The sequence below is a fragment of the Scyliorhinus canicula genome, chromosome 6 (genome assembly GCF_902713615.1).
Source record: "Scyliorhinus canicula chromosome 6, sScyCan1.1, whole genome shotgun sequence".
In the NCBI taxonomy this organism is placed as follows: domain Eukaryota; kingdom Metazoa; phylum Chordata; class Chondrichthyes; order Carcharhiniformes; family Scyliorhinidae; genus Scyliorhinus; species Scyliorhinus canicula.
Window position 1 is genome coordinate 123826102 of NC_052151.1, and position 27729 is coordinate 123853830.

General features: G+C 41.5%; 1 protein-coding gene across 1 annotated transcript in view; it reads right to left on the minus strand.

The window, feature by feature from the left end:
* Positions 1–27729, minus strand: part of rab10 (RAB10, member RAS oncogene family) — a 73709-nt gene that overhangs the window by 9225 nt on the left and 36755 nt on the right. The window contains exons 2-4 of the mRNA XM_038800061.1: positions 6662–6722; positions 4535–4673; positions 2049–2138 (exon numbers count right to left, since the gene is read on the minus strand). Coding sequence (XP_038655989.1) covers positions 2049–2138; positions 4535–4673; positions 6662–6722 — 290 coding nt within the window. The remainder of the gene's footprint in view (positions 1–2048; positions 2139–4534; positions 4674–6661; positions 6723–27729) is intronic.

A 27729-nucleotide genomic window follows, 5' to 3' on the forward strand; every position in this document is an offset into this window, starting at 1 on the left:
GTTGTACAATGACATAAATAAAGATTCAAGGCTGGGCACAGGGTATTACCCTGTCAACTAGACAAAAAAAGTAATCACTTGTCAAATGTAATCTACTTCATTTTTTTTTAATGAACACTTTAACTGAAGAGAACATAGCATTGGGGCCCTAGTGTGTCTACTAATTACATACGAACTAAGAAAACGGCACCGTTGCCGCTCTCCCCCAAGAGGTTTACCACGAGCCCGGTGGTGGTGGCGACCCTAAGAATCTGGGGACAGTGGAGGCGGCATCGGGGGGAAACAGCGGGCTCGATGGAGGCTCCACTGGGTGGCAACCATCGGTTCATCCCGGGGAACAAGGATGGGGGATTTAGGGGGTGGCAAAGGGCGGGCATCAGCAAATTGAGGGACCTGTTTATTGGCGGGAGGTTTGCAGGCCTGGGGGAACTGGAAGATAAATTTGGCCTTCCCCAAGGGAACATGTTCAGATACTTGCAGGTAAAGGCGTTTGCTAGGCGACAGGTAGAGGGATTCCCTCTGCTGCCGTCGCGGGGGACGATGGACAGAGTGCTTTTGGGGTGTGGGTCGGAGAGGGGAAGGTGTCTGACATCTATAAGGTAATGCAAGAGGTGGAGGAGTCGTCAGTGGATGAGCTGAAGGCTAAATGGGAGGAGGAACTTGGGGAGCAGATAGAGGACGGGACTTGGGCGGATGCCTTGGAGAGAGTCAACTCTTCCTCCTCATGTGCGAGGCTTAGTCTCATCCAATTTAAGGTGCTGCACCGGGCCCACATGTCCGGGACTAGGATGAGTAGGTTCTTTGGGGGTGAGGACAGGTGCACCAGATGTTCGGGGAGTCCAGCGAACCACGCCCATATGTTCTGGGCATGCCCAGCACTGGAAGAATTCTGGAAGGGGGTGGCGGGGACGGTGTAGAGGGTGGTTGGATCCAGGGTCAAACCAGGGTGGGGACTCGCGATTTTTGGAGTTGCGGTAGAGCCGGGAGTGCAGGAGGCAAAAGAGGCCGGTGTCCTGGCCTTTGCGTCCCTAGTAGCCCTAGAAGGATTCTGCTACAGTGGAAGGATGCAAGGCCCCCCAAGTGTGGAGACCTGGATCAGTGACATGGCGGGATTTATAAAATTGGAAAGGGTCAAATTTTCCCTGAGAGGATCAATACAAGGGTTCTATAAACGATGGCAGCCTTTTCTGGACTTCCTGGCTCAAAGATAGGTAACTTGGTCAATAGCAGCAGCAACCGGGGGGGGGGGGTGTTCCTTATTGTAGTGTCTATTCTGTAACTTTATATTGTGTTAATTTGCGTTGTTGTTAAAATGCTGTGTTGTTCATGGAGGTGGGGCGAATGTTTATGATTGTTAATATTATTGTTATTTTTGGTATTTTACTATGGTGCGTTATTGTTGTATAAATTCAAAATTTTTCAATAATATTTATTTTTAAAAAAACATATGAACTAAGAATTGTCAGGAATTCTCTGCCATCAGGAATACAACATTCAACAGACTCGATAAAATCAGTAGTGATGGATTTAAGACAATTTCCCAATAGGCTCATGATTTCAATGCAAGCTGAGGGAACAATGGAAAGAGATGTCAATGGTGTAATATTGGTAAACAGTAATCCATTTGGCAATGAAAGGTCCATACCAGAATAAAAGTTTTTTGTTCCTGTTTTATGTTGGTAGAGAGATTCAGGACACCTGCCCTGCTCTTTGAATAATGCCACGGTATATTCTTATACGGCATACGGTAAATGGGCCTTGTATTAATGCTTCACCTAAAATACAGGACATCAATGCAGCATTCAGCCTACATTATGCGCTCAGGTCTCTGGAGGGGTTTATGACACAGCCATCTAATACAGAATACAAGTGTTGTCAGAGAGCCAAACTAACAACTTAAAAAGAGGGAAGAGAAGAAATACAAAAGCAGGTCTGGCAACTGTCCCTGTTATCAAGGAATGGCTGATGCAAAATACATCACAAAACAGAATAATCATCGATATATTGAAACACAAGCAAAGGAAAATTTCCCAAGCAGTTGAGTTTACCTGCTCTCCTTTTGATTTCTGCACCACTCGCTTGTCTTCCATGTCACACTTGTTGCCTAGCAACATTCTCTCTACATCTTCATTTGCATGCTGAAAAGTAGAAATGGCTGTAAGTTTACCAGCACTTCTCTCATTGAAATCTGATCCAGCAAATATCAATATCACAACTAATTATCTACGGATACTGCATTGTGCCAGTGGTTAATACTGCTGCCTCAGTGCCAGAGACCTGGGTTCAATTCCAACCTTGGTGACTGACTGTGTGGAGTTTGTACTTTGTCCCAGTGTCTGAGTGAGTTTCATCCAGGCACTCCGTTCCTCCCACAGTCCAAAAATGGGAATGTTAAGTGGGGTTATGGAGTTAGGGCAGGGAAATGGCCCTAGGTACGGTGCTCTCTGAGGCTCGGTGCAGACTCAAAGGGCCGAACCGCCTCCTTCTGCACTGTAGGGATTTGATGGAAAAAGGGTGAATCAAACAAATCATTCAAAAACTGTCCAGTTAGCGAAGTAAGCACCACTAACTGCCCATATCATTTTTCCACCTCCCAAACTCACCAAAATATGTTACAATTGCTGCAACAGTTTCAGCTATCTTCTTCGCAGGAATATACCTTTCTCCCTTTAGGACTGAGATGAGGAGAAATTGTTTTGGAGGGTTGTGCGTTTTTGGAACTCTGCCTCAGAAGGTGGAGGAGATAGGGTCATTAAACATTTTTAAGGGAGAGGTAGATTGATTCTCTTGCCTAAGAAGAATTGAAGGTTATTGGGGGGGGGGGGGGGGGGGGGGGAATTGCACAGATCAGCAATGATCTTATTGAATGGTGTAGCATGCTTTAAGGCCCGCTTCTTGAAGGCCTGCTTCTGCATCTATTTTGTCATGTACTTCAAATTTAAAAGACAAAGTAGGTTTAGAGGAATGCAAGTGTATTTAACACTGCCGAGAAGTTGTTTCAGTGATGAGTGTATGAAATAGAGTTCAAGACTTGAGCAAAACCCAAAATCTTTCAAAACATCCCGATTCCCCAATCGGGATTGGGGAAAGGAGGAAGGCCAGGTTCTCTCAATTATTATAGGTCAAATAAGCGTTTAAATTTGTAATCAATTTCCAATTTTTTTTTTTTTTTAAGGGCATAATGACTCAAACAGCAATTAATTTGATCTACCAACTCATAAAAAGTTTTTTGTGGAATCAGGTTGACGGAAGATTAACTTTATCAAAACGCTTGTTTTTAGAACAAAAATCAAGCAGAAATCCCATTCTCCTTCTGGCATCAAACTGAAGCAAATGGTTCATGACCATTCTGATGGTCCAGGCTGACATTATTATAATCCTGCGCTCTTTGGGGAGAGGAAGATTTGGTTAGGAAATGACAAGAACATGATTTGTTTATTCATGACTATGAAGCCTCACAAAATAAGCAAAGGGGGGGAAAACAATTTTTCCAAAGCATTCAACACATCAACCGGAAAAATTCAGACTCAATTTAGCATATGAGCTTAAAGAGGCATCAATAATACAGATTGGTTCCTATTTTTTTTTTTTAAAACATACATCCAGCATTCATTGTCCATCCTTAAATGTCCTTGAACAGAGTGGGTTATTAGGTCATTACAGAAGGCATTGGTCACAAGGAGGCCAGACCAGGGAAGGATGACAAGATTTCCTTCCCTAAAAGGACATTAGTGAGCCAGATGGGTTTTAAATAACAACGGTTTCATGGCATTAGGCTTTTAATTCCAGGTTTTTAAGCAAATTCATATTTCACCAACTGCCGCTGTAGGATTCAGAAAACGTTGGTCTCTGGCGTACTCGTCCAGTGACAATACCACTATGCCACTGCCTCCCTATGATTTAATAATTTCACCACTTACTTGACAGGGTTTTAAATTAATGTTCTCAAATTATAACTCCTAAATTCCTAGTACCAATGTAGGGGACGTTTCCAAGCTCTACCACCCTTCCAATAAAATGGTGTTGATAATGGTATATTAAGTTGCAAGTGTAACCAATTAGTTTAAAATGGCTGTTTTACATTTAAAAGGAAGCTGGTCATATTTTGAAGCAAGTAAGTTCATAAGATACAAGTTCATAAGATATAGAAGCAGAATTAGGCCATTTGGCCTACGGGTCTGCCCCACCATTCTTTCATGGCTGGTATGGTCCTCATCTGCTACCTACAATGTTACAGCCATGAGCTGGATTGCAAAATCAGCCCGAGTATCTCCTCCCTAGACCACATGACCTAGGAGCAGGAGTAAACAATTTAGCCTCCCGAGCTACATGAATATATATTTCTTTTGAAGGTTTTGTTTTGGTTAAGGTTCTATGTGGACAGTATTAATGCAGCAGTTTTGCAAACAAATCAATCAGTTCAGTTAGTTAGTGTTATTCTTCACACAAGATCACCTAACTCTCTCCCCCCCCCAAAAAAAAACTTGCTAATTAACTTGTGACATTCGTGGTCAATTTGTTACAACATTCTTACCTCATCGATGTTCCTCAGCCATTTGCTGATGTTTTCAAAGCTTTTGGCATTTGTGATGTCATAGACTAGCATGATTCCCATTGCTCCCCTGTAGTAGGAGGTGGTGATGGTGTGAAATCGTTCCTGTCCTGCTGTATCCCTTCAACATAAGTCAAAACAACATTTTTTTGAAAATCGAGTTACACTTTTCTCAAAGGAGTCAAAACAACCTATTTTATTTTATAGAAACTTGAAAGTATCACATCAACATGGCAAGATTCAAGTGCTTTAACATTTCAAACAAGTAACTTTTTCCTGCACTTTAAAGTCACATGGTTGCAAAGAAATTTTACACTTAAATACTTGTTTAAAAAATCAGTTTGTCAAATTGAACTTTCAATCGCTTGCCAGGAAAAGGGGGGACATTGCTCTTCTACCCAATAAACAAACAATTGGGACAGCTAAGCTAGTCCAAATGCAGTAGATTGTGAGCAGAGCATTGTTTAAAAAAAACTCATGGCATCTTTGTCTGGTTGGAAGTGGTAACTTCACATAGTTGAAAAGTCTGGAAGAACCAATTAATAAATATACAGCTGGAGTCAAGCACCAATGATGTTGTGGGCCAGATCCAGCCTGATCATGATTTAAACATGTGATTCACCAAGGGACACTAGATACTGTCTGGAAGCACTGGTTGAGTTTTTCAGTTTCCTAGCTTGGAGGCCCTAAATTTAGGAAACAGTTGCTTGCCCAATAGCTGACATACCCCAAAGGGAATGGATGATTCTCTGAATAACCCAAATTACATCAATTATCTAAAAGACCAGAAAGATGTTCCAATGGTGCACAGAAAATGATCAGTTTGCACCTGCAGGAAATCAAGCTTTAATTTCCTTCCAACAAAGGTCACCTGGTCCTTGGAAGCTGTGCTGTCAGATGAAAAACAGAACCAAAATACTTCCAAACTCATTATGGCATGGCATCCAAGTGTCCAACTTTGGAAAAATTGTTAAGAAATCTGCTGCCTACAAAAAGGAAAGCCTACATGTGGTTTGGTATTCACAGCACTATGCAAGGAAGCCACCCGATTACACAATGTCTGTTTCTTTCAGGAAAGTACTATGCCTTTGAGTGTTCTGTACTTACTGGAGGGAAATAATAGGCCTTATTTCTGTGATGTACAAATGGGAGCCCCTCCAGTCAGTATCTACAAAAACTATTAACAGATTGTGTCATGTTAAGACAAGCTATATTAATACACCACTGTTTTGTTCTTTTATTTACAGTACTTTTGAATTTAGATTGGCACTTCTAATTGTAAAGCAGAATGTTTGTGGTAACCCATTATCCAGTTTTATATTTTTAGCCTTCTGTATACTACTTTTGTCTTGGTTATGCAATTTTAATTTTCACATACAAATGCATTGTGAAGAGCAGATGTACTATGAAGGGGAAGGTGATGATCCTCTCGCAGCAGACCCAAGCTCTTTGGAAATTGGGTGGCTGCAGTCTTGAAGAACTGAGCAAATACAAGGGAGAAAAAGCAGCTCCACTATCTGCCAGGAAAAAAAAAACTTGAGAATTGATACACAAACTGAATGTCAGTAAAAGAAAATAAATCCTGACGATCTTTAGAATTTTGATTTGTTTATACTCCACACAAAATATGGATGATTGGCCCAATGGATGTCAACATGGGAATATTGCAGTGCCAGCTATTAGCCATCCTTAGTAACGAAAAGGATAGTACTTTACAAAATTACATTTAGGTACAAAATGTACACAGGTAACCTATAGATTTTGTGGTTCCCACCAATAAAGGAATGAGTGACATGATGATCAAGAGGAATTACATCAAGGAGAAGGAAATACATCAAAGAGAAGGGAACAGAAGTATATGCCGATTTAACTGGACCAAATAGCCTTTTATAAAATTCTGTGCAATGAGGATTACAAAATTTAATTGAGCACTGTAGTAATAGATACCTTATACTCGGGAAGTCAAAGTAAAACAGATTCATGGAGAATGAGACCATCAACTCAAAACTAAACTATTACAACAGCCACAAACATGTTCTTTCTATTAAGGATATATCCTTGAAGCCATAAAATACTTTATCTAGAGGCAATTAAAGGTTCATCACTTACCATATCTGTAATTTGATCTTCTTTCCCTGTAGTTCCACTGTTTTGATTTTAAAATCAATTCCTGTAATTGAGAAAGACACAAGAAATGTATTAAAATTTGGATGTTTTCAATTGATCAGGATCCAGACTAAACAAACATTTAAACTCTGAATCAAACCAGTTTAAGACATTCTTGTTTCTCCAAGAATGGCCAAGTTTAGAAGCAATTCATTGCTCTCATACAGTTCAAAATGGCTGCCAATTACAATTGGCCAAACTTGACAATCCAATTTTCCAGTAAACTTAACCAAAACCGTGCATATTTGGCATCAATGTCTTCATTATTGCAAGGGATCTCCTTTCATGCTTATTCACAAGTAAAAGACAATAAGAATTAACCAGTCTACGACTTTGACTTTGTGAAAAGATGGTCTGCGGATCACAAATGCCTAAAAGTAGCTATATTCACAAAACAGCTACACATTAATTTAATTCACTAAAACCTGTCCACAGTATTTCCCAGATATCAAAACATCCAAATAGAACACAATGATAGATGCAGCTATTTATAACTTAAGTGAGCTGCAGTTTTAGGTTTTGCTGCATGTCACTTGTTTGGCATTCTGATTATACCATTTCAGGAAGGAGGACGCTTATGTTATTAGTAAAATGCTGATTCTAGATGGTATAGCACATCTTGAATCTGGAGAGTCAATATACAGACTGTAACACGGAGGATCTCTGAACCGAGACTCAGTCCTTGCCAAGAGTGCCCTCAGCCACATCTCACAGCATGTGGTATAGTAATTAACCATACTGTACATTTTGCAACTGGAAGGTTAAAGCAAAAGGTTCAGGTTTATCAATTTTCTCGGTTTGGAAAAACACTTTCCACTTAGTAATAGATCTCTTTACTGCTGCAGGTTTCTAAAAAGTGTGTAGACTTTGTGTAGAGTGTCATGACGATGCAAAATTGTGACAGGTATCTTTCATTCATCAGCTAACCAAAATCATGCTGAACCATTTAAAAGGACTTTTTAAAAAAAAACAAGATACTGACGAAAGATGGTTGCCACACGTCACCTGCTATTTGGAATCCCAAGTTGACCTTTTCCACAAGTTACTACAGACAAGACATTCCACAACTGGGGTGTCATAATCCACTTCAAAGAGGACTATCGAAAGGAATGGACATGTTATTTGCATTTTATGAGCTTACTTCTCTAGCAGAGTTCAAGATAATAGGGAACTGCTAGCTGGCCAGGATATACAACCAGACTCAAACCCCCATGAAGGAGAAAGAACCCCATCCCCTATTGGTTTCCACTATTTTGAAGTGTCAAAAGTTTGTTATGAAATATTACAATGTGATTACGACAACGATGACTATAACAGACATGGTAGTCAAATCCGTTTGGAATATATAGCAAGATTTTAAGAACTGGATTTGCCAAACAGAGGTAGAAGAATCTGGAGAGTTGGAGTTACAGACTAAAATCTAATCGAGGGGTTAGGGTGGTTTACATATAGAATGATGTGGAGATAGGAGATGCCGGCGTTGGACTGGGTTGGGAACAGTAAGAAGTCTTACAACTCCAGGTTAAAGTCCCAACATATTTGTTTTGAATCACTAGCTTTCGGAGCGCATCAGGTGTATACTGAGAGGACCCGATGAAAGAGCTGCGCTCCGAAAGCTAATGATTCAAAACAAACCTGTTGGGACTTAAACATGGTGTTGCAAGACTTCTTACTGTATATATATATATATATAGAATAATGGATACCCAGAAATGAGCAGTAAGGACCGTCTCCAAATTAACCAAAGCTTCATCTATTAACCAAAAAAAAGAGAGAATGCTGGAAAATCGCAGGTCTGGCAGCATCTGTAGGGAGATAAAGAGCTAACATTAAGTCCAGAAAACCTGACCTTTTGACAAAGGTAAAATACATAGAAAATGGGAGATATTTATATTGTGGGGTGAGAGAATTGTCATGTGAGTGCACCTTTAATAAATGGGTGTGTATATAAATATCTGTAGTGAGAGTACCTTTAAGAAATGGGTGTTTATTACTGCAAGTGATGTCAGAGAGTGGGTGGAGCTGGGCGGTCAGCTTTTTACTTTTGTTTTAGGCTGTTTGCTGCAGGATGTGTTTTTAGTTTCGTTTTCAGTGTTGGAGCTGAAGCCAGACCAAGCAGGTGTACTGCTGTTCTCTCTGCCATTAAAAGACTATCTCTTGATCATTTGGTGAATTCATAATTAGAAATGTTGTCAGTAGAGAATGTAAACCAAAGTGCTTCTGTTGAAAGGTGTTTCTTCTGGACGTTGTTTGGGAAGTTATTAAAGATTACTTAGTGTTGTATTCTTTGTGGGTTGCTTTTGAATTAATGGCTGCTAAGATGTTCACTGTTTTTAAAAAGGTTAACTTGAGTTGATAGAATAAACATTGTTTTGCTTTAAAAAATACTTTTCCATTTCTGCTGTAGCACACCTGTAGAGTGGGCCGTGCTCCCCATACCACAATCTATTAAAAGTTGTGGGTCAGGTGAACTCCATGGTACACTTTGGGGTTCTCTAAACCCTGGCCCATGACAAATTGGGGGCTCAAGGGGGATAAACGTCTATCTATTGGATTGGCTTAGTGAACTTAAAGTCAGTGAAGGATGAGCATATTGTGGTATTCTAATTTAAGTAGGGAGTGTGTTGTGGACAATGGCTCTTTCAGAGGCTTTGAAGATTTTGGGGGTGGAGACAGTCACACGCAGTACCTTACGGATAGAGAATAAAAGCAGACTGTTAGATTTGGCAAAAACATTGCATTTAACATTACCTGACAAAATGCGAAAAGATGAGGTAATTATGGCGGTGGCTAAGCATTCAACATTGCCTGAGATACAGTTTGACTAATTGGAAATGGCAAAAAATTCAGTAACAAATGATGCATGAGAAAGAATTAAAGCAGCTCGAATACGAAAGGGAGGGGGGAAAAAGAGAGAGACACGAAAAAGAGAAAGGGGTACACAGATCAGAGAAAAGATAGAGAGAGTTTGAAGTTCAGAAAATGTCCATGAAACATGACAGTCAGTTAAAATTGGCAGGCGTAAAGGGAACCGTGCAGTTGGATGATAGTGATGAGGATAGTGAGAAAGAGCATCATAGTCGAAGGCTTGGTGGGGATCTATTTGAATATGTCCAAGCATTGCCAAGGTTTGATGAGAAGGAGGTAGAAGCCTTTTTCATTTCATTTGAGGCGGTAGTGTAACAAATGAAATGGCCACAGGACATGGGGGTATTACTGATTCAAACAAAGCTGGTAGGTAGAGCTAGTGAAGTGTTTGCATCACTCCCAGAGGTATCTGGGACATATGAGGTGAAAAAAGATCCATCTTAGGTGCATATGAACTAGTGCCTGAAGCCCACAAAGGTTTAGAAATTTAAGGAAAGAACCTGAACATACATACATGGAGTTTGAAAGGATCAAACAGAATAATTTTGAGAGGTGGATAAGGGCTTTGAAAATAGACCAAACGTATGAAGCTCTCAGAAATTATACTTTTGGAGGCGTTTAATAATTCAATTTCTGATGCAGTGAGAACTCGTGTGGAAGAACGGAGGGTTAAAACTGTGAGATTAGCAGAAATGGCAGATGATTATGAATTAGTTTATAAATCAAAGCTTGGTTTCCGACATCAGTTTCAACCTGTGAGGGATAGAAACTGGGGACATGAGAAATACTCAAGTGGTAAAAGTAAAGGTGATCTGATGGGAGATAATAAGGAGAGTGTACCTCAGATTAAAAAAGAAATCAAGGAGGGTGGAAAAGAAATTAAAAATTTCAAATGTTTTCAGTGTAATAAACTAGGCCATGTAAAGTCATAACGTAGGTGGTTGAAGAAAAGCACTGGGAAGTCTGATCTAGTCAAACAGGATAAGAAAGTGGGGTTTGTTAAACTGGTAAAGGAAAGCCCAAGTGAAGCAAAAGAGGTGCAAAAGATTGTACGGCCTGATCAAGAGGTGATTGATAAGGTGCCAGATCTCTTTAAAGAATTTACTTGTGCAGATAAAGTTTACTCATGTGTATCAGGAGGAGCAGGTAAAGAAGTCAAACTCTTAAGAGATACGGGAGCTAGTCAATCTTTAATGGTAAGAAATGAGGAGTTACGTAGTTTGGGAAGAATGTTGCCAGAAAAGGTGGTTATATGTGGAATTCAGGGTGAGAAGAGTAGTGTTCCATGATATAAGGGAGGGTTGGATAGTCCAGTGAAGAGTGGTAGTAGGAGTAAGAGAGAAACTATCTTGTCCAGGAATACAATTTATCTTGGGTAATGATATAGCTGGATCGCAGGTGGGAGTGATGCCTGTGGTTGATAGGCCAGTGAAAAATCAGACAACTGAAGTGGTGAAGGGTGAATATCCTGGGATTTTTCCGGATTGTGCAGTAACAAGGTCGCAAAGTCACAAGTTAACAAGAGGAGAAATCAGAGTGTGAAGATAAAGGTGAAGTGCAATTATCAGAAACAATTTTTGATCAGATGGTTGGAAAAGAAAAGATGGAGGATGAGGCGGATATTTTTAGTTCAGGAAAATTGGCAGAGTTACAACAGAAAGATGCAAAAATGAACCAGATGTATCAGAAAGCATACACAGAATAGGAATAGAGTATATACCAGTGTTATTACCATAAAAGTGATTTCTTCATGAGAAAATGGAGACCTTTACATACGCAAGTGGATAAAAAGTGGGCAGAAGTTCATCAAGTAGTATTGCCAGCAGGGTATAGAAAGGAGGATTGCAAGTTGCACGAGGTACCAGTGGGAGGTCATTTGGGAATAAGGAAAACTCAAGCTAAAATCCAGAAACATTTTTATTGGCCTGGACTACATGAAGATGTAGTTAAATTTTGTCAATCATGTCACACATGTCAAGTGATAGGGAAACCTCAAGCAGTGATAAAACCAGCGCCCTTAATACCCATTCCAGCATTTGAGGAACCATTTACAAGGGTCCTAATTGATTGCATAGGACCGCTTCCTAAAAACGAAAAGTGCGAATCAATATCTTTTGACTATAATGGATGTGTCTACTAGGTTTCCAGAGGCCATTCCAGTAGGTAATGTTACAGCTAAAACGATTGTGGAGGAGTTAAATTCTTTACTAGATATGGACTACCCACAGAAATACAATCGGATCAAGGATCAAATTTTACCTCGAGGTTATTCAAAGAAGTTACGGATAGTTTAGGAATAAAACAATTTAAATCAACTGCGTACCATCCAGAATCGCAGGGAGCGTTAGAAAGGTGGTATCAGACATTAAAGATAATGTTGAGGGCGTATTGTCACAATTATCCAGAGGATAGGGATAAAGGAATTCCATTTGTACTGTTTGCAATTAGGGGTGCACCAAATGAGTCAACCAAATTCAGTCTTTTTGAAATAATTTTTGGTCATGAGGTAAGAGGACCACTTAAATTGATTTGAGAAAAAATTGGTGAGTGAGAAATTAGAAATTACATTATTGGATTGCGTGTCAAATTTTAGGGAATGATTAAATAGAGCAGGTGAATTGGCTACACAACATTTTAAAGTTGAACAAAATGTGATGAAACGGGTAGCGGACAAAAAATCCAAAGTTCGTAGTCTTGCCAGTGGTGATAAAGTTTTAGTGTTGTTACCAGTGATAGGTGACCTTTAAAAGCTAGGTTTTGTGGACCTTATCAGATTGAAAGGAAATTAAGTGAGGTGAATTATGTGGTAAAAACACCAGAAAGGAGGAAGACTCACCAAGTGTGTCATGTGAATATGCTTAAAAGGTACTTTGAAAGGGAAGGAGAGAAAAAGGAGGTTTTAATGATTCAAACTCAAAGTGACGATCCAAATCCAGATGACTGTGAATTTGACGTACCTCAAATTAAATTAGAAAACGAGGATGTTCTTAAAAATTGGGATAAATTGTTGAATTACCTTCCAGAGGAAAAATGGACTGACCTGAAAGAGTTATTGATATCACATAGGCAAGTTTGCAGAGATAGATTGGGAAGTACTAAAATGGCTCTACATGATGTAGATGTGGGAAATGATGTTCCAATCAAACAACATCCATATAGACTTAACCCTTTAAAATTGGCGCAGGTTAACAAAGAGATTGAGTGTATGCTGAAGAATGGTAGACGGTACCCAACCGTCGTGTGTGGACTATAGAAAGTTTAATGCAGTTACAAGAACAGACTTTTATCCTATCCCACGTTTGGAGGATTGCATTGAGAACGTGGGACAATCAGCTTTTATTGCCAAACTGGATTTACTTAAAGGTGATTGGCTAATACCTTTAGCCGGAAGGAGAAAGGAGATTTCGGCTTTTGTAACTCCAGATGGTATCTACCAATTCAAAGTTATGCCATTTGGCATGAAAAATGCACCAGCCACATTACAACGGTTAACTAACAAAGTTGTTTCAGGATTACCCAATTGTGCGGGATACATCAACGATCTGGTAATTTTCAGCCAGACATGGACAGAACATTTAAAACATCTGAGGGAGATATTCGATCGACTTCAGGAGGCAGGTTTGGTGATAAACCTAGCCAAAAGTGAATTTGGAAAAGCCCAAGTCACTTTCTTGGCTATACAATCGGACAGGGTCGATTGGTCATAAGGGATGTGAAACCAACAGCTATTGAAGAGTTTTCAATACCCTCAAGACAAAGGGAAATAATGTGATTTCTTGGCATGAGTGTATTTGATCGAATATTTGTGCAAATGTTTTGTAGCGTGATCACTCCACTGATGGACCTGCTGAAGAAACCAGCGGAGTTTCAACAGGCATGTGACTGCCTGAAAGCTGTGATAACCAATGCTCCTGTGTTGGAGAATTTCAAGAGACTCTGCGATCAGATTGAACTAAAGTATCTGACTTTAAAGAGAAATGCCGAGACATAGAGAAATGGACGGATCATGCAGAGATCTTGTTCAAAGGACTGTCAATCGAGAAGGATTCCAGTTGGAGGGAAAACAAAAAATGGACAATATTGTTGTACCTGTTTGTTGTTTTTTTTCAAATGAGAAAGTATATTTACTGTGTGCATTTCTTAAAGGATAGTGAAAAGGTAAAAAATGAAACGATCTTGAATTTGATGGGGTTTTTTTTCTTGGGGGAGGTGTCATGTGAGCGTACCTTTAAGAAATGGGTGTTTATTACTGCAGTGATGTCAGAGAGTGGGTGGAGCTGGGTTGTCAGCTTTTTACTTTTGTTTTAGGCTGTCTGCTGCAGGGTGTGCGTTAGTTTCGTTTTCACTGTTGGAGCTGAAGCCAGACCAGGCATGTGTACTGCTGTTCTCTCTGCCATCAAAAGACGATCTCGATCATTTGGTGAAATCAGAATTATAAATGTTCTCAATAGTGAATGTAAACCTAATGTGCTTCTGATGAAAGGTGTTTCGTTGGCCTTCTGGATGTTGTTTGGGAAGTTATTAAGCATTACTTAGTGTTGTATTCTTTGGGGGTTGTATTTGAATTAATGGTTACTAAGATGTTCACTGTATGTTTTAAAAAGGTTAACTTGAGTTCATAGAATAAACATTCTTTTGCTTTAAAAAATACTTCAATTTCTGCTGTCCCACACCTGTAGAGTGGCCGTGTGCTCGCCATACCACAATCTATTAAAAGCTGTGGGTCAGGGGAACTCCATGATGCACTTTGGGGTTAACCCTGGCCCATAACAGAATGAATATATATATTCATATTCATTGGAACATTGCAGCAGGCCAAGGACAGACATGTGGGCATGGGAGCAGGGTCTGGTGTTAAAATGACAAGCAACGGGAAGGTCAGGGTCCTGAATGCGCACAGACCGAAGGTGCTCAGCAGAGTGATCACCCAGTCTACGTTTGGTGTCTCCGATATAGAGACCATCACATTGGGAGCAGTGAATCCATCTATTAACAGTCTAAATATAATTAAGAGGTGGTGCTTTTCCAGTGGAAAGAACCTCAGTGTGGGAGTGTGTGTGTGTGTCGGCGTGGTGCATTTCCAGTAGAAAGAACCTGTGTGGGTGGAAACACTTTTTATGGGCCCTTGGAGTAGCAATTAGTGGTGCTATGCCACTATGTAGCTTATCTATGCTTAAATTCAAAAGCGCCTGTTTCATCTGATTTTCCTGACTCAAGATGGGCGAAATTGAAGTGAAGCAGGTCTCCGACTCCAGCGGTGAAGTGTAAAGGATCAGAATGGAGGAGGACACAACCCCATTTACAGCACTAGCCGCTTTAAAGCAAGTGAGTTTAGAGGGTCCCATTGAAAGCGAGCAGGTAAGTGAATAAAATGAGGGGGTTCGGAACAGACATGAGCCGTTGTGGGGGCGGGGGGTTGTAATCCATTGCCAGTTTGGGGGGGGGGGGGGGGGGGGGTGTAACATTGATGGTTTAAGCTCAGTCCAGGTGTTCAAAGTAGATACGCTGAAGTTAGACATGCTATTTTCTCCCCCTTTCTAACTAGAGTGCAGAAGTGGCAGGATCATCCAAAAGTTGTGATTTAAATCATTGTCGGATGGTTCCCAACCCAGCGCAATTAGCCAGGGGAAGTTAGCCCTTCTGGAAAATTGCCAGGTAAACCCTTACGTGGGAACTTCCTAGAGGGATTCCCCAACACATCTTTGGCATTCTCCCCAATTGGAATACTTGATGAGCCAGAAAGTTATGTACCAATAGTTTTTACTGAGGTTTAGTGGCTAATAAACTTGCTCTTAATAATAATCTATTATTGTCACAAGTAGGCTTACATTACTATGAAAATTCCTAGTCGCCACACTCGAGCCCATTTGGGTACAGAGGGAAAATTCAATGTCCAATTCACCTAACAAGCATGACATTCGGTACTTGTGGGAGGAAACCAGAGCACCAGAGGAAACCCACAGACATGGGAAGAACGTTCAGACTCCGCACAGAGAGTGACCCAAACCATAGAACATAGAACAGTACAGCACAGAACAGGCCCTTCGGCCCTCGATGTTGTGCCGAGCAATGATCACCCTACTTAAACCCACGTAACCCGTATACCCGTAACCCAACAATCCCCCCATTAACCTTACACTACGGGCAATTTAGCATGGCCAATCCACCTAACCCCGCACATCTTTGGACTGTGGGAGGAAACCGGAGCACCCGGAGGAAACCCACGCTCACACGGGGAGGACGTGCAGACTCCACACAGACAGTGACCCAGCCGGGAATCGAACCTGGGACCCTGGAGCTGTGAAGCATTGATGCTAACCACCATGCTACCGTGAGGCCCCAAACCAGTTAACCACTTCTCATCTGGTCATAACGGCGTGCAAACCTGGGGATTGGCTCCTGTACTATTGTAAATTAATGGGCTTAAGATGATAAATATATAGATCACATTTTTCATATAATGTGCATCATCCACTGAGAGCAGTCTGTAGAGTAGGGATTCTTCATGTATTACCTACACTTGTTCTGCAAATGATTCCATACCTGGCTATGAATTACTGTCCATGTGTTTGTGAAATCCAAGAATATTCTGATTGAGCTAGGCCCATCAAATGTCAAGGAAATAGTCATTCCATTTAAATGCTGGCTGATTAGTTTAAAACTATTAATGAAAGTGCGTTGGCTGATGTATGCAAAAGGATGAATTAGCGGGCAGCCACTCTGCCCTTTGAGCCTGCTCCGCTATTCAATAAGATCATGGCTGATCCAAGTGCTATCTCAAACCCACATTTCTGCCTGCCCCATTAAGCTGCCACCTCCATGATTATCAAGAATCAATCTATCTACCTTAAAAGATATTCAAAGATGTTGCTTCCACTGTCGTTTGAGACGAGCTCCAGAGACTCAGGACCCTCGAGGAGAGAAAAAAATTCCCCTAATCTGTCTTAAATGAGTGGTCCCTTATTTTTAATGTGAGCATTCGAGATCATCCTACAAGGGTAAACATCTTCTCTACATTCACCTTGTTACCTCTTAGGATCTTAAAGGTTTCAATCAGGTCACCTCTTGCACTTTTAAAAAAAAATGTATTTGCATCAAAACAAAAAGAGACATAGGTATCAATGCAAAACATTCACTGCACATCACCTAACAGAAGTCATTACAAGCATAGGAACGGAAAAAACAATTGAGTCAGGGATAATATCCCCAACGTGTTCCCTCTGCGGATAAAAAAATCCATCTACAGTGTAGATTCTACACTAAAGCAGGATACGGTCAACAGCACAGACTTACACCACAAGTAACAAAGGAATAAACAACTAGAGAATCTCAAGAGCTATGGGGAATGGCACTGATACCCATAATGCAATCGGACTCCCTTAAAAAGCAGCACTGGTGCTCTGAATCAATGTCAAAAGAAAAAACTCCAAAACTGTTTATAAACTAACCCTCCCAACTGTCCACCCTTTTTGGCTCCGCTCATCTTCTTTCCAAGCGAAAAATTAACATCAAGTTGACATGATCTACAGGGAGCAAAGCCCAGGAAAATAACAAATGAAAAAATGCAAGGCAGCCTTCACGTTACAGACTTGTTCGCTGGTGGAAGAACAAAGCCAAATCAAGGATGAGGCAGGATCAGGATAAATGAACACACTTCAGGATCTCGCAAGGATTCAAAGATTGAAGCACTGGACCCCATTAATTCCACCATGCTGTCTCACTAGAACTCAGGCAGTCAACACCCTTGGCTCCAGGGTCAGGACAACACAGGACCAGGGGTGAGAAGGCCACACCAACCCCAGGCCTCAAAGGCAGGATTAGATGTGCTCCATCTAATTTAATTTGCCTAGCCTCCAGTTAGAGATTCCCAAAACATGGCACCAATTCTCAAACTCAGTTGGGAAACTTCACCGCTCACCTTGGTTACCGGGCGCCGCAACACTCCTCTCCAGTTCCTCCTCGGTCTCTCACCTGACATCAGGATGGACGACAAGCCATGCAACAGGAACTCGACCATAGGAGGTAGGCTCACACCAGCGACAATGCTCACTAATGCAAGAACCTCCTGGTGAACCTCCACAAAACTACTCCACAATGCTTCCAATTAGGCCTTGATGACCTGTACCTCAGAGCCGCGATCTTCAGCTAGAACAGCATCTTTGTTGGCAGCCATCATCTGTCGATGTAAACCGCGCCAGCAGGGCAAGAGCCCGCATCAACTTTCACTAAAGGCAGAGCGCCACCCGAACTCCTTCCGCCACGAACAAGCAAGGATTTAAGCATTCTAACTTGCCTCCATCAGGCAGAAACACTGTCCACCAATTCTCAGGACAATGTAAACTATGCGCATCAGGACAAAATAAATGATGAAATAACGAAAGGATGAAAAGATGGATCAAACAAAAAGAACAGAGCTCGCCAAAATACGACCACTCCTGCACTCATCACGTGACCCTAGCCTCAATCTCTGGTGGATACAAACCTCGCCTCGCCAACTTTTCCTAGTAGGACAATGGTTTGAGTATTTTGAAGAATTCACAGCTCCAGATGTTGTCAGGAACATCTTAGTATGAGGTGCAAGTACCTATGCCAACTCAATTGGAAAGATTGAATTTTATTGTGAATTCTCCAGGAAACGTAGGTGGGGCAGCAAGAAGCAAGTTGAAAATAATCTGCACATGGGAAAAGACCCCGTGTGGATTTAAATGGAAGGTGAGAATTTCAAATGAGTCATCATAGGTCAGCTGGGATGGAAGGACAATAAACGACAGTTGAGCAGCCAGCAGTTTCCTCCCCCCCCTTCCCTCCTCCTGTCCAAACTGGTCAATTATAATAATCTTTATTATTATCACAAGCAGGCTTACATTAACACTGCAATCAAGTTACTGTGAACATCCCCTAGTCGCCACACTGTGGCGCCTGTTCGGGTACACAGAGGGAGAATTCAGAATGTCCAATTGACCTACCAAGCATGTCTTTCAAGACTTGTGGGAGGAAACCAGAGCACCCGGATGAAACACACGCAGACATGGGGAGAAGGTGCAGACTCTGCACAGACAGTGACCCAAGCTGGAATCGAACCCGGGTCCCTGGCGCTGTGAAGCAACAGTGCTAACCACTGATTCTGTGCCACCCTGCTGGTGTGGTGGTTTGGATCTTTGGCAGCAGGTGGGTGGGGGCCGGCAACAGGCACAAGAAGAAAGAGGAGAAATAGGAGCACGAAGATGATGATCAAATTGACTCAATACCTGCACTTTTAAAAAGGATGAGATGATAAGTGATATTGGATTTCAAGTCAGGATGCACTTTACATGACAATACAATAAAAATACATTTGAATGATAACTTCTGCATTTAATAGCCAATTTCCTCACTACCAGTAGAAAATTACACTTACAAATTTTGATCTAAGAGCATATTCTAAAGATATCATTTGTTTTCAAAGGTAAGAAATCAATGACTTTTGTCAACCAAAGATTACAAGAACCAGGCTGATAGCAATCTTCAATTGGGAAAACAATTCCATTACTTTAGAAAAAGGCACGAGAAATTTCTAAGTGTCATTTTTTTCCCATTGCCTTTAATAACCTAATATTCTATTATAGGGTTACAAATATAGGCCAAGTGATTGTTAAATATAAAGTACAGCTGACATCGCAACACAAATATAAAATTGTTGTTTCAGGCATTTCTTCAAAACGATTCAAATCTATGGGCCCAAAGCGTTCATTCCAGGTTGTAGCTTGTAAAAACCTTTGTTATGGCCAGGGTTTAAGAACCCCAAAGTGTATCATAGAGTTCACCTGACCCAAAACTTCTAATAGATTGTGGTATGGGGAGCACACGGCCCACTCTACAGGTGTGGGACAGCAGAAATTGAAGTATTTTTTATAGCAAAACAATGTTTATTCTATGACCTCAAGTTAACCTTTTTAAAACATAGAGCGAACATCTTAGCAACCATTAATTCAAATACAACCCCCAAAGACTACAACACTAAGTAATCCTTTAAGCTTTCCTTTTAACATCCATACGACTTAAAAACAAAAACCTTTAACAGAAGCACATCAGGTTAAGCATAGTAAGAAGTCTTACAACACCAGGTTTCACCTGAGGAAGGAGCAGTGCTCCGAAAGCTAGTGTTTGAAACAAACATGTTGGACTTTAACCTGGTGTTTCAAGACTTCTTACTGTGCTCACCCGAGTCCAACGCCAGCATCACCACATCACATCAGGTTAAAGTCACTACTGAAAACATTTAGAATTTGGAATTCACCAAATGATCAAGAGATAGTCTTTTCATGGCAGAGAGATCAACAGTACCAGTAACTGTCAGCAGTCTGTCTGGCTTCAGCTCCAACGCTGAAAACAAAACTAGAACACACCCTGCAGCAAACAGCCTAAAACGAAAGTAAAAAGCTGGCAGACAGCCCAGCTCCACACACAGACATCACTAATAAACACCCATTTCTTAAAGGTACTCTCACATGACACCTTGTGCACATGCAGTGGCATCCAGATATTTTTCACTTGCCTCGAAGTGTACACACAATGCACATACCTTCTCATTTTTACCTTTTTTGTGTTTTTGTGTACCTTTTCTTAAATAAAATATTAGGGCATCTGAATAATTCTACAACTAGTAGAGAAAGATTGAGGAAAGCCCAAGGTCAACAATCTAGCACCTGGGCCTGATCCATCTATCTGGATATATTCAAAAAATGAAATTTAAACAAATTTTACAATAGGCAATGTCTTCCTTTTGAAGAAAGGTTGAAACAGTTCTAGCCACCAGTTACTGCAACATTGATATGAATAGTAACTTAGTGGCATATACTACCAGTATGAAATTTGAAACATTGCAGCAGTGGCACATTTGTATAAAGCCAGACGGGTAGAGTTTAATAAACAATAAAAATGTAGAAATCTGAAACTAAGTATAATAATATTTACACTTTTTTTAAAAACCCAGTGACATCTTTAATTCTGAACCAGAGCTCCTTCCCTGTTGACATATACAGAAAAACAAATACTTTTATATCTGATCACATTTTTGCAAAGTCCCAAAAGTCAACAAAATCCATTTGAAGTGCAAACACAGTTAAAGTCAGGAACTGCATTAGCATAAAATCATTGTTATTATTTTGATTATGCTGGCTGCAGAATTGGTTGGTCAGATCTCTAACGGAACTCCTAGTTCTTCCTATAGATCTTGGGTTCCTTAAATGTCAACCAAAAGCAACCTGATCCCAGCTGAATAAGGAATCGGAAATAAGGCACCCTATTAATACCAACATTATCTTCAGCAATGTACTGAAGAAACAACCTAGACTATAGTTAGGTAGAGTGCTGCTTAGAATTCAGGTGATTCCAGAAAGATTTCTTCCAACTCTAAAAATATACTCATTTTAGTAAAAATTATGCTCAACAATTGTAAGTTAGCTACATTAATCATAAAAACATCACCACCACCTTTATTGCCTTACATCAACACATCAAGCTTCTCCACTCCATTACCAGCAGCTTCAGGACATGTATACAAGCCGCAAATAATAATAATCTGGAGGAACCAACAAGGAAAGAAAAAGTGGGGAGAAACAGTACTGATCAAAAATTCCATTAAACCCTTGGAAAGGAAGGATGGGCTTGAACATTTCAAGGTGGAACCTATTTGGTTCAAGTTAGATGCCGAACACTGTGATCATGTACAATTTATACACACCAGTGAAACAGGAAAGTGGTGAGCAGATGGAGGAACAAATCTGTAGGTGTCAGAAAGGTGTAAAACAGTGACGTTAGATACCAGACTTTCATTATCCTAATATAGCCTGAGGGAAGAAAAAAAAGAGAGAGAAAGGGAGCAACGTTAATTCCTGGAAAATTTTAACTTCCTTGCTCAATATTTTCCACACCAATGGGAAAGGATGCAGTTCATCTAATTGGAGGGGGGCAAATGGAACATTATTCATGGAATCGCAAAAAATATAGCCCAAGTGGACTGGAACCAGAGATTGGCAGATGGAGGCCTTCAGAGGGGAGATAGTAAACATGAGGTCATGAGTAAGGTTTCAAAGTTGCAGGAGTGTACCAGCAGGAAGGAAGGTGATCTAAAGTGCATCTACTTCAATGCCAGGAGCATCCGGAATAAGGTGGGTGAGCTTGTGGCATGGGTTGGTACCTGGGACTTTGATGTTGTGGCCATTTCGGAGACATGGATAGAGCAGGGCGAGGAATGGTTGTTGCAGGTGCCGGGGTTTAGATATTTCAGTAAGCTCAGGGAAGGTGGTAAGAGAGGGGGAGGGGTGGCATTGTTAGTCAAGGACAGTATTACGGTGGCTGAGAGGACATTTGATGAGGACTCGAATACTGAGGTAGTATGGGCTGAGTTAAGAAACAGGAAAGGAGAGGTGACCCTGTTAGGGCTTTTCTATAGGCCTCCGAAAAGTTCCAGAGATGTAGAGGAAAGGATTGCAAAGATGATTCTGGATAGGAGCGAAAATAACAGGGTAGTTGTTATTGACTGAAAACACTATAGTTAGAGTGCTTTAGATGGATCCGTTTTTGTCCAATGGGTGCAGGAGGGTTTCCTGATGCAGTATGTACATAGACCAACAAGAGGCGAGGCCATATTGGATTTGGTACTGGGTAATGAACCAGGACAGGTGTTAGATTTGGAGGTAGGTGAGCATTTTGGTGATAGTGACCACAATTCGATTTTGTTTACTTTAGCGATGGAAAGGGATAGGTATAAACTGCAGGGCAAGAGTTATTGCTGGGGGAAAGGCAATTATGATGCGATGAGGCAAGACTTAGCATGCATCGCCTGGAGAGGAAAACTGCAGGGGATGGACACAATGGAAATTTGGAGCATGTTCAAGGAACAGCTACTGCGTGTCCTTGATAAGTATGTACCTGTTAGGCAGGGAGGAAGTGGTCGAGTGAGGGAACCATGGGTTACTAAAGCAGTTGAAACACTTGTTAAGAGGAAGAAGGAGGCTTATGTGAAGATGAGACATGATGGTTCAATTGGGTCGCTTGAGAGTTACAAGTTAGCTAGGAAGGCTCTAAAGAGAGAGCTAAGAAGAGCCAAGCGAGGACATGAGAAATCTTTGGCAGGTAGGATCAAGGATAACCCTAAAGCTTTTTATAGGTATGTCAGGAATAAAAGAATGACTAAGGTAAGAGTAGGGCCGGTCAAGGACAGTAGTGGGAAGTTGTGCGTAGAGTCCGAGGGGATAGGAGAGGTGCTAAATGAGTATTTTTCGTCAGTATTCACACAGGAAAAAGACAAAGTTGTCGAGGAGAATACTGAGATACAGGCTACTGGACTAGAAGGGCTTGAGGTTCATAAGGAGGCGGTGATAGCAATTCTGGAAAGTGTGAAAATAGATAAGTCCCCTGGGCCGGATGGGATTTATCCTAGGATTCTCTGGGAAGCTAGGGAGGAGATTGCTGAGCCTTTGGCTTTGATCTTTAAGTCATCTTTGTCTACAGGAATAGTGCCAGAGGACTGGAGGATAGCAAATGTTGTCCCCTTGTACAAGAAGGGGAGTAGAGATAACCCCGGTAACTATAGACCAGTGAGCCTTACTTCTGTTGTGGGAAAAGTCTTGGAAAGGTTTATAAGAGATAGGATGTATAATCATCTGGAAAGGAATAATTTGATTAGAGATAGTCAACATGGTTTTGTGAAGGGTAGGTCGTGCCTCACAAACCTCATTGAGTTCTTCGAGAAGGTGACCAAACAGGTGGATGAGGGTAAAGCAGTTGATGTGGTGTATATGAATTTCAGTAAAGCGTTTGATAAGGTTCCCCACAGTAGGCTGCTGCAGAAAATACAGAGGCATGGGATTCAGGGTGATTTAGCAGTTTGGATCAGAAATTGGCTAGCTGATAGAAGACAAAGAGTGCTGGCTGATGGGAAATGCTCTGACTGGTGTCTAGTTACTAGTGGTGTGCCACAAGGATCTGTTTTGGGGACGTTGCTGTTTGTCATTTTTATAAATGACCTGGAGGAGGGTGTAGAAGGATGGGTGAGTAAATTTGCAGATGACACTAAAGTCGGTGGAGTTGTGGACAGTGCAGAAGGATGTTACAAGTTACAGAGGGACATAGATAAGCTGCAGAGCTGGGCTGACAGGTGGCAAATGGAGTTTAATGCAGAAAAGTGTGAGTTGATTCATTTTGGAAGGAATAACAGAAAGGCAGAGTACTGGGCTAATGGTAAGATTCTTGGTAGTATGGACAAGCAGAGAGATCTCGGTGTCCATGTCCATAGATCCCTGAAAGTTGCCACCCAGGTTGAGAGGGTTGTTAAGAAGGCGTACGGTGTGTTAGCTTTTATTGGTAGAGGAATTGAGTTTCGGAGCCATGAGATCATGTTGCAGTTGTACAAAACTCTGGTGCGGCCGCATTTGGAGTATTGTGTGCAGTTCTGGTCACCATATTATAGGAAGGACGTGGAAGCATTGGAAAGGGTACAGAGGAGATTTACAAGAATGTTGCCTGGTATGGAGGGAAGATCATATGAGGAAAGGCTGAAGGACTTGAGGCTGTTTTCGTTAGAGAGAAGGTTAAGAGGGGACTTAATTGAGGCATACAAGATGATCAGAGGATTAGACAGGGTGGACATCGAGAGCCTTTTTCCTCGGATGGTGATGTCCAGCACGAGGGGACATAGCTTTAAATTGAGGAGAGATAGATATAGGACAGATGTCAGAGGTAGGTTCTTTGCTCAGAGAGTAGTAAGGGCGTGGAATGCCCTGCCTGCAACAGTAGTGGACTCGCCAACACTAAACACATTCAAATGGTCATTGGATAGGCATATGGACGATAAGGGAATAGTGTAGAGGGACTTTAGAAGGGTATCACAGGACGGTGCAACATCGTGGGCCGAAGGGCCTGTACTGCGCTGTAATGTTCTATGTTCTATGCCCATGTTCATGCCCACTGGCGTTAGCAGCCAGATAGGTCCAGCCTCAGAAACTGACTGTAATAGCTGCCATAAGGCGGCATGGTGGTGGATTGGTGGCTAAACTGCCCCTTAATGGAAAAAAAAGTAAAAGTATCTAAAAAGAGAGGAGGTTCTGTCCCTTAAAGAATGAGACAATAACATTGATGGGAAACAAGAAAATGGCAGAGACTTTGAATAAGTATTTTGTATGTGTCTTTGTGGTAGACGACACCAAAAGTATCCTGATAATAAATCGTAGAAATCCAAAAAGCAAAAGGGAGGAACATAAAACAATCAGAATCACTGGAGTAAAAGAGGAAAATTAATGGGGACTCAAGCTGACACGGTCAGCTAAATTGGTTAGGATTAGATTCATTGGAGTTTAGAAGAGTACTGTGGGGGGGTGGGGGGGGGGGGGGGGGGGAGAGAATCTCAATAACATTTAATATTCTAACAGGATTGGACAGGGCAGATTCAGAAAGAATGTTCGCAATGGTGAGGGGAGTCCAGGCCTTGGGGCCATAGGGGTGAGAAATTTCCTCACCCAGAGTCGTGAATCTGTGGAATTCAATACCACAAGGAGTAGTTGAAAACATTGTTATTTCAAGGAAGATATGGCTCTTGGGGTTAAAGGGATGGGGGGGGGGGGGGGGGGGGGGGGAGAGGGGAGAGAGAAGAGAAGAGACAGAAAGAAGTGGGATCAGGGTATTGAACTTGGTCAGCCATGATCATAAAGAATGTCAGAGCAGGCTCAAAGGGCCTCTTCCTGCTTCTATTGTCAAGTGTGTGTTTTGATGCAAAGTTGATGCAAGGTCCACAGGCCAAAAGGAGAGGCTGTAGGGAAAGTGGATGTGTGAAAATGAATGAAATGAAAATTGCTTATTGTCACAAGTAGGCTTCAAATGAAGTTACTGTGAAAAGCCCTTGGTCGCCACATTCCGGCGCTGGTACGGGAATTGAACCGTGCTGCTGGCCTGCCTTGGTCTGCTTTCAAAGCCAGCGATTTAGCCCTGTGCTAAACCAGCCGGTTGTAATCTTCCAAAATTGCACAGATTCTGGAAAGGTCCCAGCAGTTTTGAAAACCACAAATGTAACATCTCTATTCAAGATAAAATGGAGACAGAAACCAGGTCAGTTAATTGAGCATTTATTATTGGAAAAATGCCAGAATTCATTTAGTAGCAGGCTTGCTGAAAGAAAAATGTTGAGGAGTAAAAAAACCAAGGTGAATAAAGGGAAACGATTGGGTTGGGGGTAACACATTAGCATAGTTAAGGGACTGATTAATAATAGAAAAGTCAGGATAATTGGTCATTATCAGAGCAGCAAACTGTAATTAGTGTAGTGCTACAGAGATCAGTTCTGGGGCCTCAACTATTTACACTCTTGAGATGGACTGTTTGTAACCAAATTTGCTGACAATACAAGGAAAGGCAGAAGAACAAGTTGAGGAAGACCATAATCTGGGGCAGCACAGTGGCTAGCACTGCTGCCTCAGAGCACCAGGAACCCGGGTTCAATTCCAGCCTTGGGGGAAACTGTGTGGGGCTTGCATTTTCTCCCCGTGTCTGCATGGGTTTTCCTCTGGGTGCTCCAGTTTCCTCCCCCAGTCCAAAGATGTGCAGAATAGGTACATGGCCATGATAAAATTGCCCCTTAGTGAGCAAAGATATGCATGTGATATCCCTAGGTAGGGTGCTCGTTCAGAGGGTTGGTGGGCCAAATGGCCACCTACTGCACTCTAGGAAATCTATGAATCTGAAATGGTTAAGTGAGTGGGGGAAAAATTGGCAGATTGAGTATAATGTGGGAAAATGTGACACTATCCTTTGTGGCTGAAAGGATAGAAAAGCAGATTTAAAGGAGACAGCAAAATGCTGCAGTAGAGGGATCTGGGTGTCCTACATGAATCACAAGTCAGGAAGGAATTAGAAATACAAATAAAATTACATTTATTGCAAATGGGATGGAGTATAAAAAAGGGAATTCTTGCTACCATTGTAATTTAATAACAGTTATTGTCACAAGCAGGCATACATGAACACTGCAATGAAGTTACTGTGACAAGCCCCTCATTCCGGCACCTGTTCGGATACACAGAGGGAAAATTCAGAATGTCCAATTCACCCAACAGTACGTCTTTCGGGACTTGTGGGAGGAAACCGGAGCACCCGGAGGAAACCCACGCAGACCCAGGGAGAATGTGCAGACTCCACACAGACAGTGACCCGAGCCGGGAAGCGAACCTGGGACCATGGAGCAGTGAAACAACAGTGCTAACCACTGTGCTACTATGCCGCCCACAGTACAACGTACAGAGCATTGGCGAGACCACATCGGAAGTACTGTGATCAGTTTTAGTATGAGTATTTGAGGGGTATAGTAGCATTAGGAGAAATTCAGAAAAGATTGATTCCAAGGATGAAGGGCTGTCTAATGGAGGAAAGGTTAAGTTTTTAAGCTACACTTAATTGGTGTTAAGAACGAGAAATTATCTTTTTGAAAAAGATGATTTTGGTACCTTGACAGGATGGATACCGGCGGCATTTCACCCTCGGGGCACCCTAAAACTAGGGGCACAATTTCAAAATAAGGTGTTTCCCATTTAACACAGACTGGAGAAATTTATTCTCAGAGCATCATTAATCTTTGGCATTCTTTACCACAGAGCACTAGAGTTGGGTCATTGAAAATATTCAAAGCTCAGTTATGCATTTTTCAGACAATATGGGGACAGATTGGCAAGTGGAGATAAGGTCACAATCAGAGCAGCCATGACCTTATTGAATGGCACAGGAGGCTCGAGAGACTAATGAGCTATGCCTGCTCCTATTTATATTCTTAAAAAGTATATTCAAATAGGTGCTGACGAATACCAGCAGGCAGAGGGCTTGTTTGCAGCATTGAATTAATACTCTGAATCTGCCTTCATTCAAGTGGAAGCTGCTATGTCACAGTAAAATAGGAGAAACTTCATTATGTATAGAAATTAGAGACGTGGGATTTTTCTCATTAGAGCAGATGGGATAATTGAGTCGAGTGTAAATTTGTAATAGAGTCAGTAACCAGAGTACATCTTTCAGAACCAAGCAAGAAAAAGATTTCTTTAAATTTATGAAAGCAGTCAGTTGCTATGATCTGGAATACACTGTCAGAAAGGGTTGGCAGATTCTCAAAATGAAATCAGTGT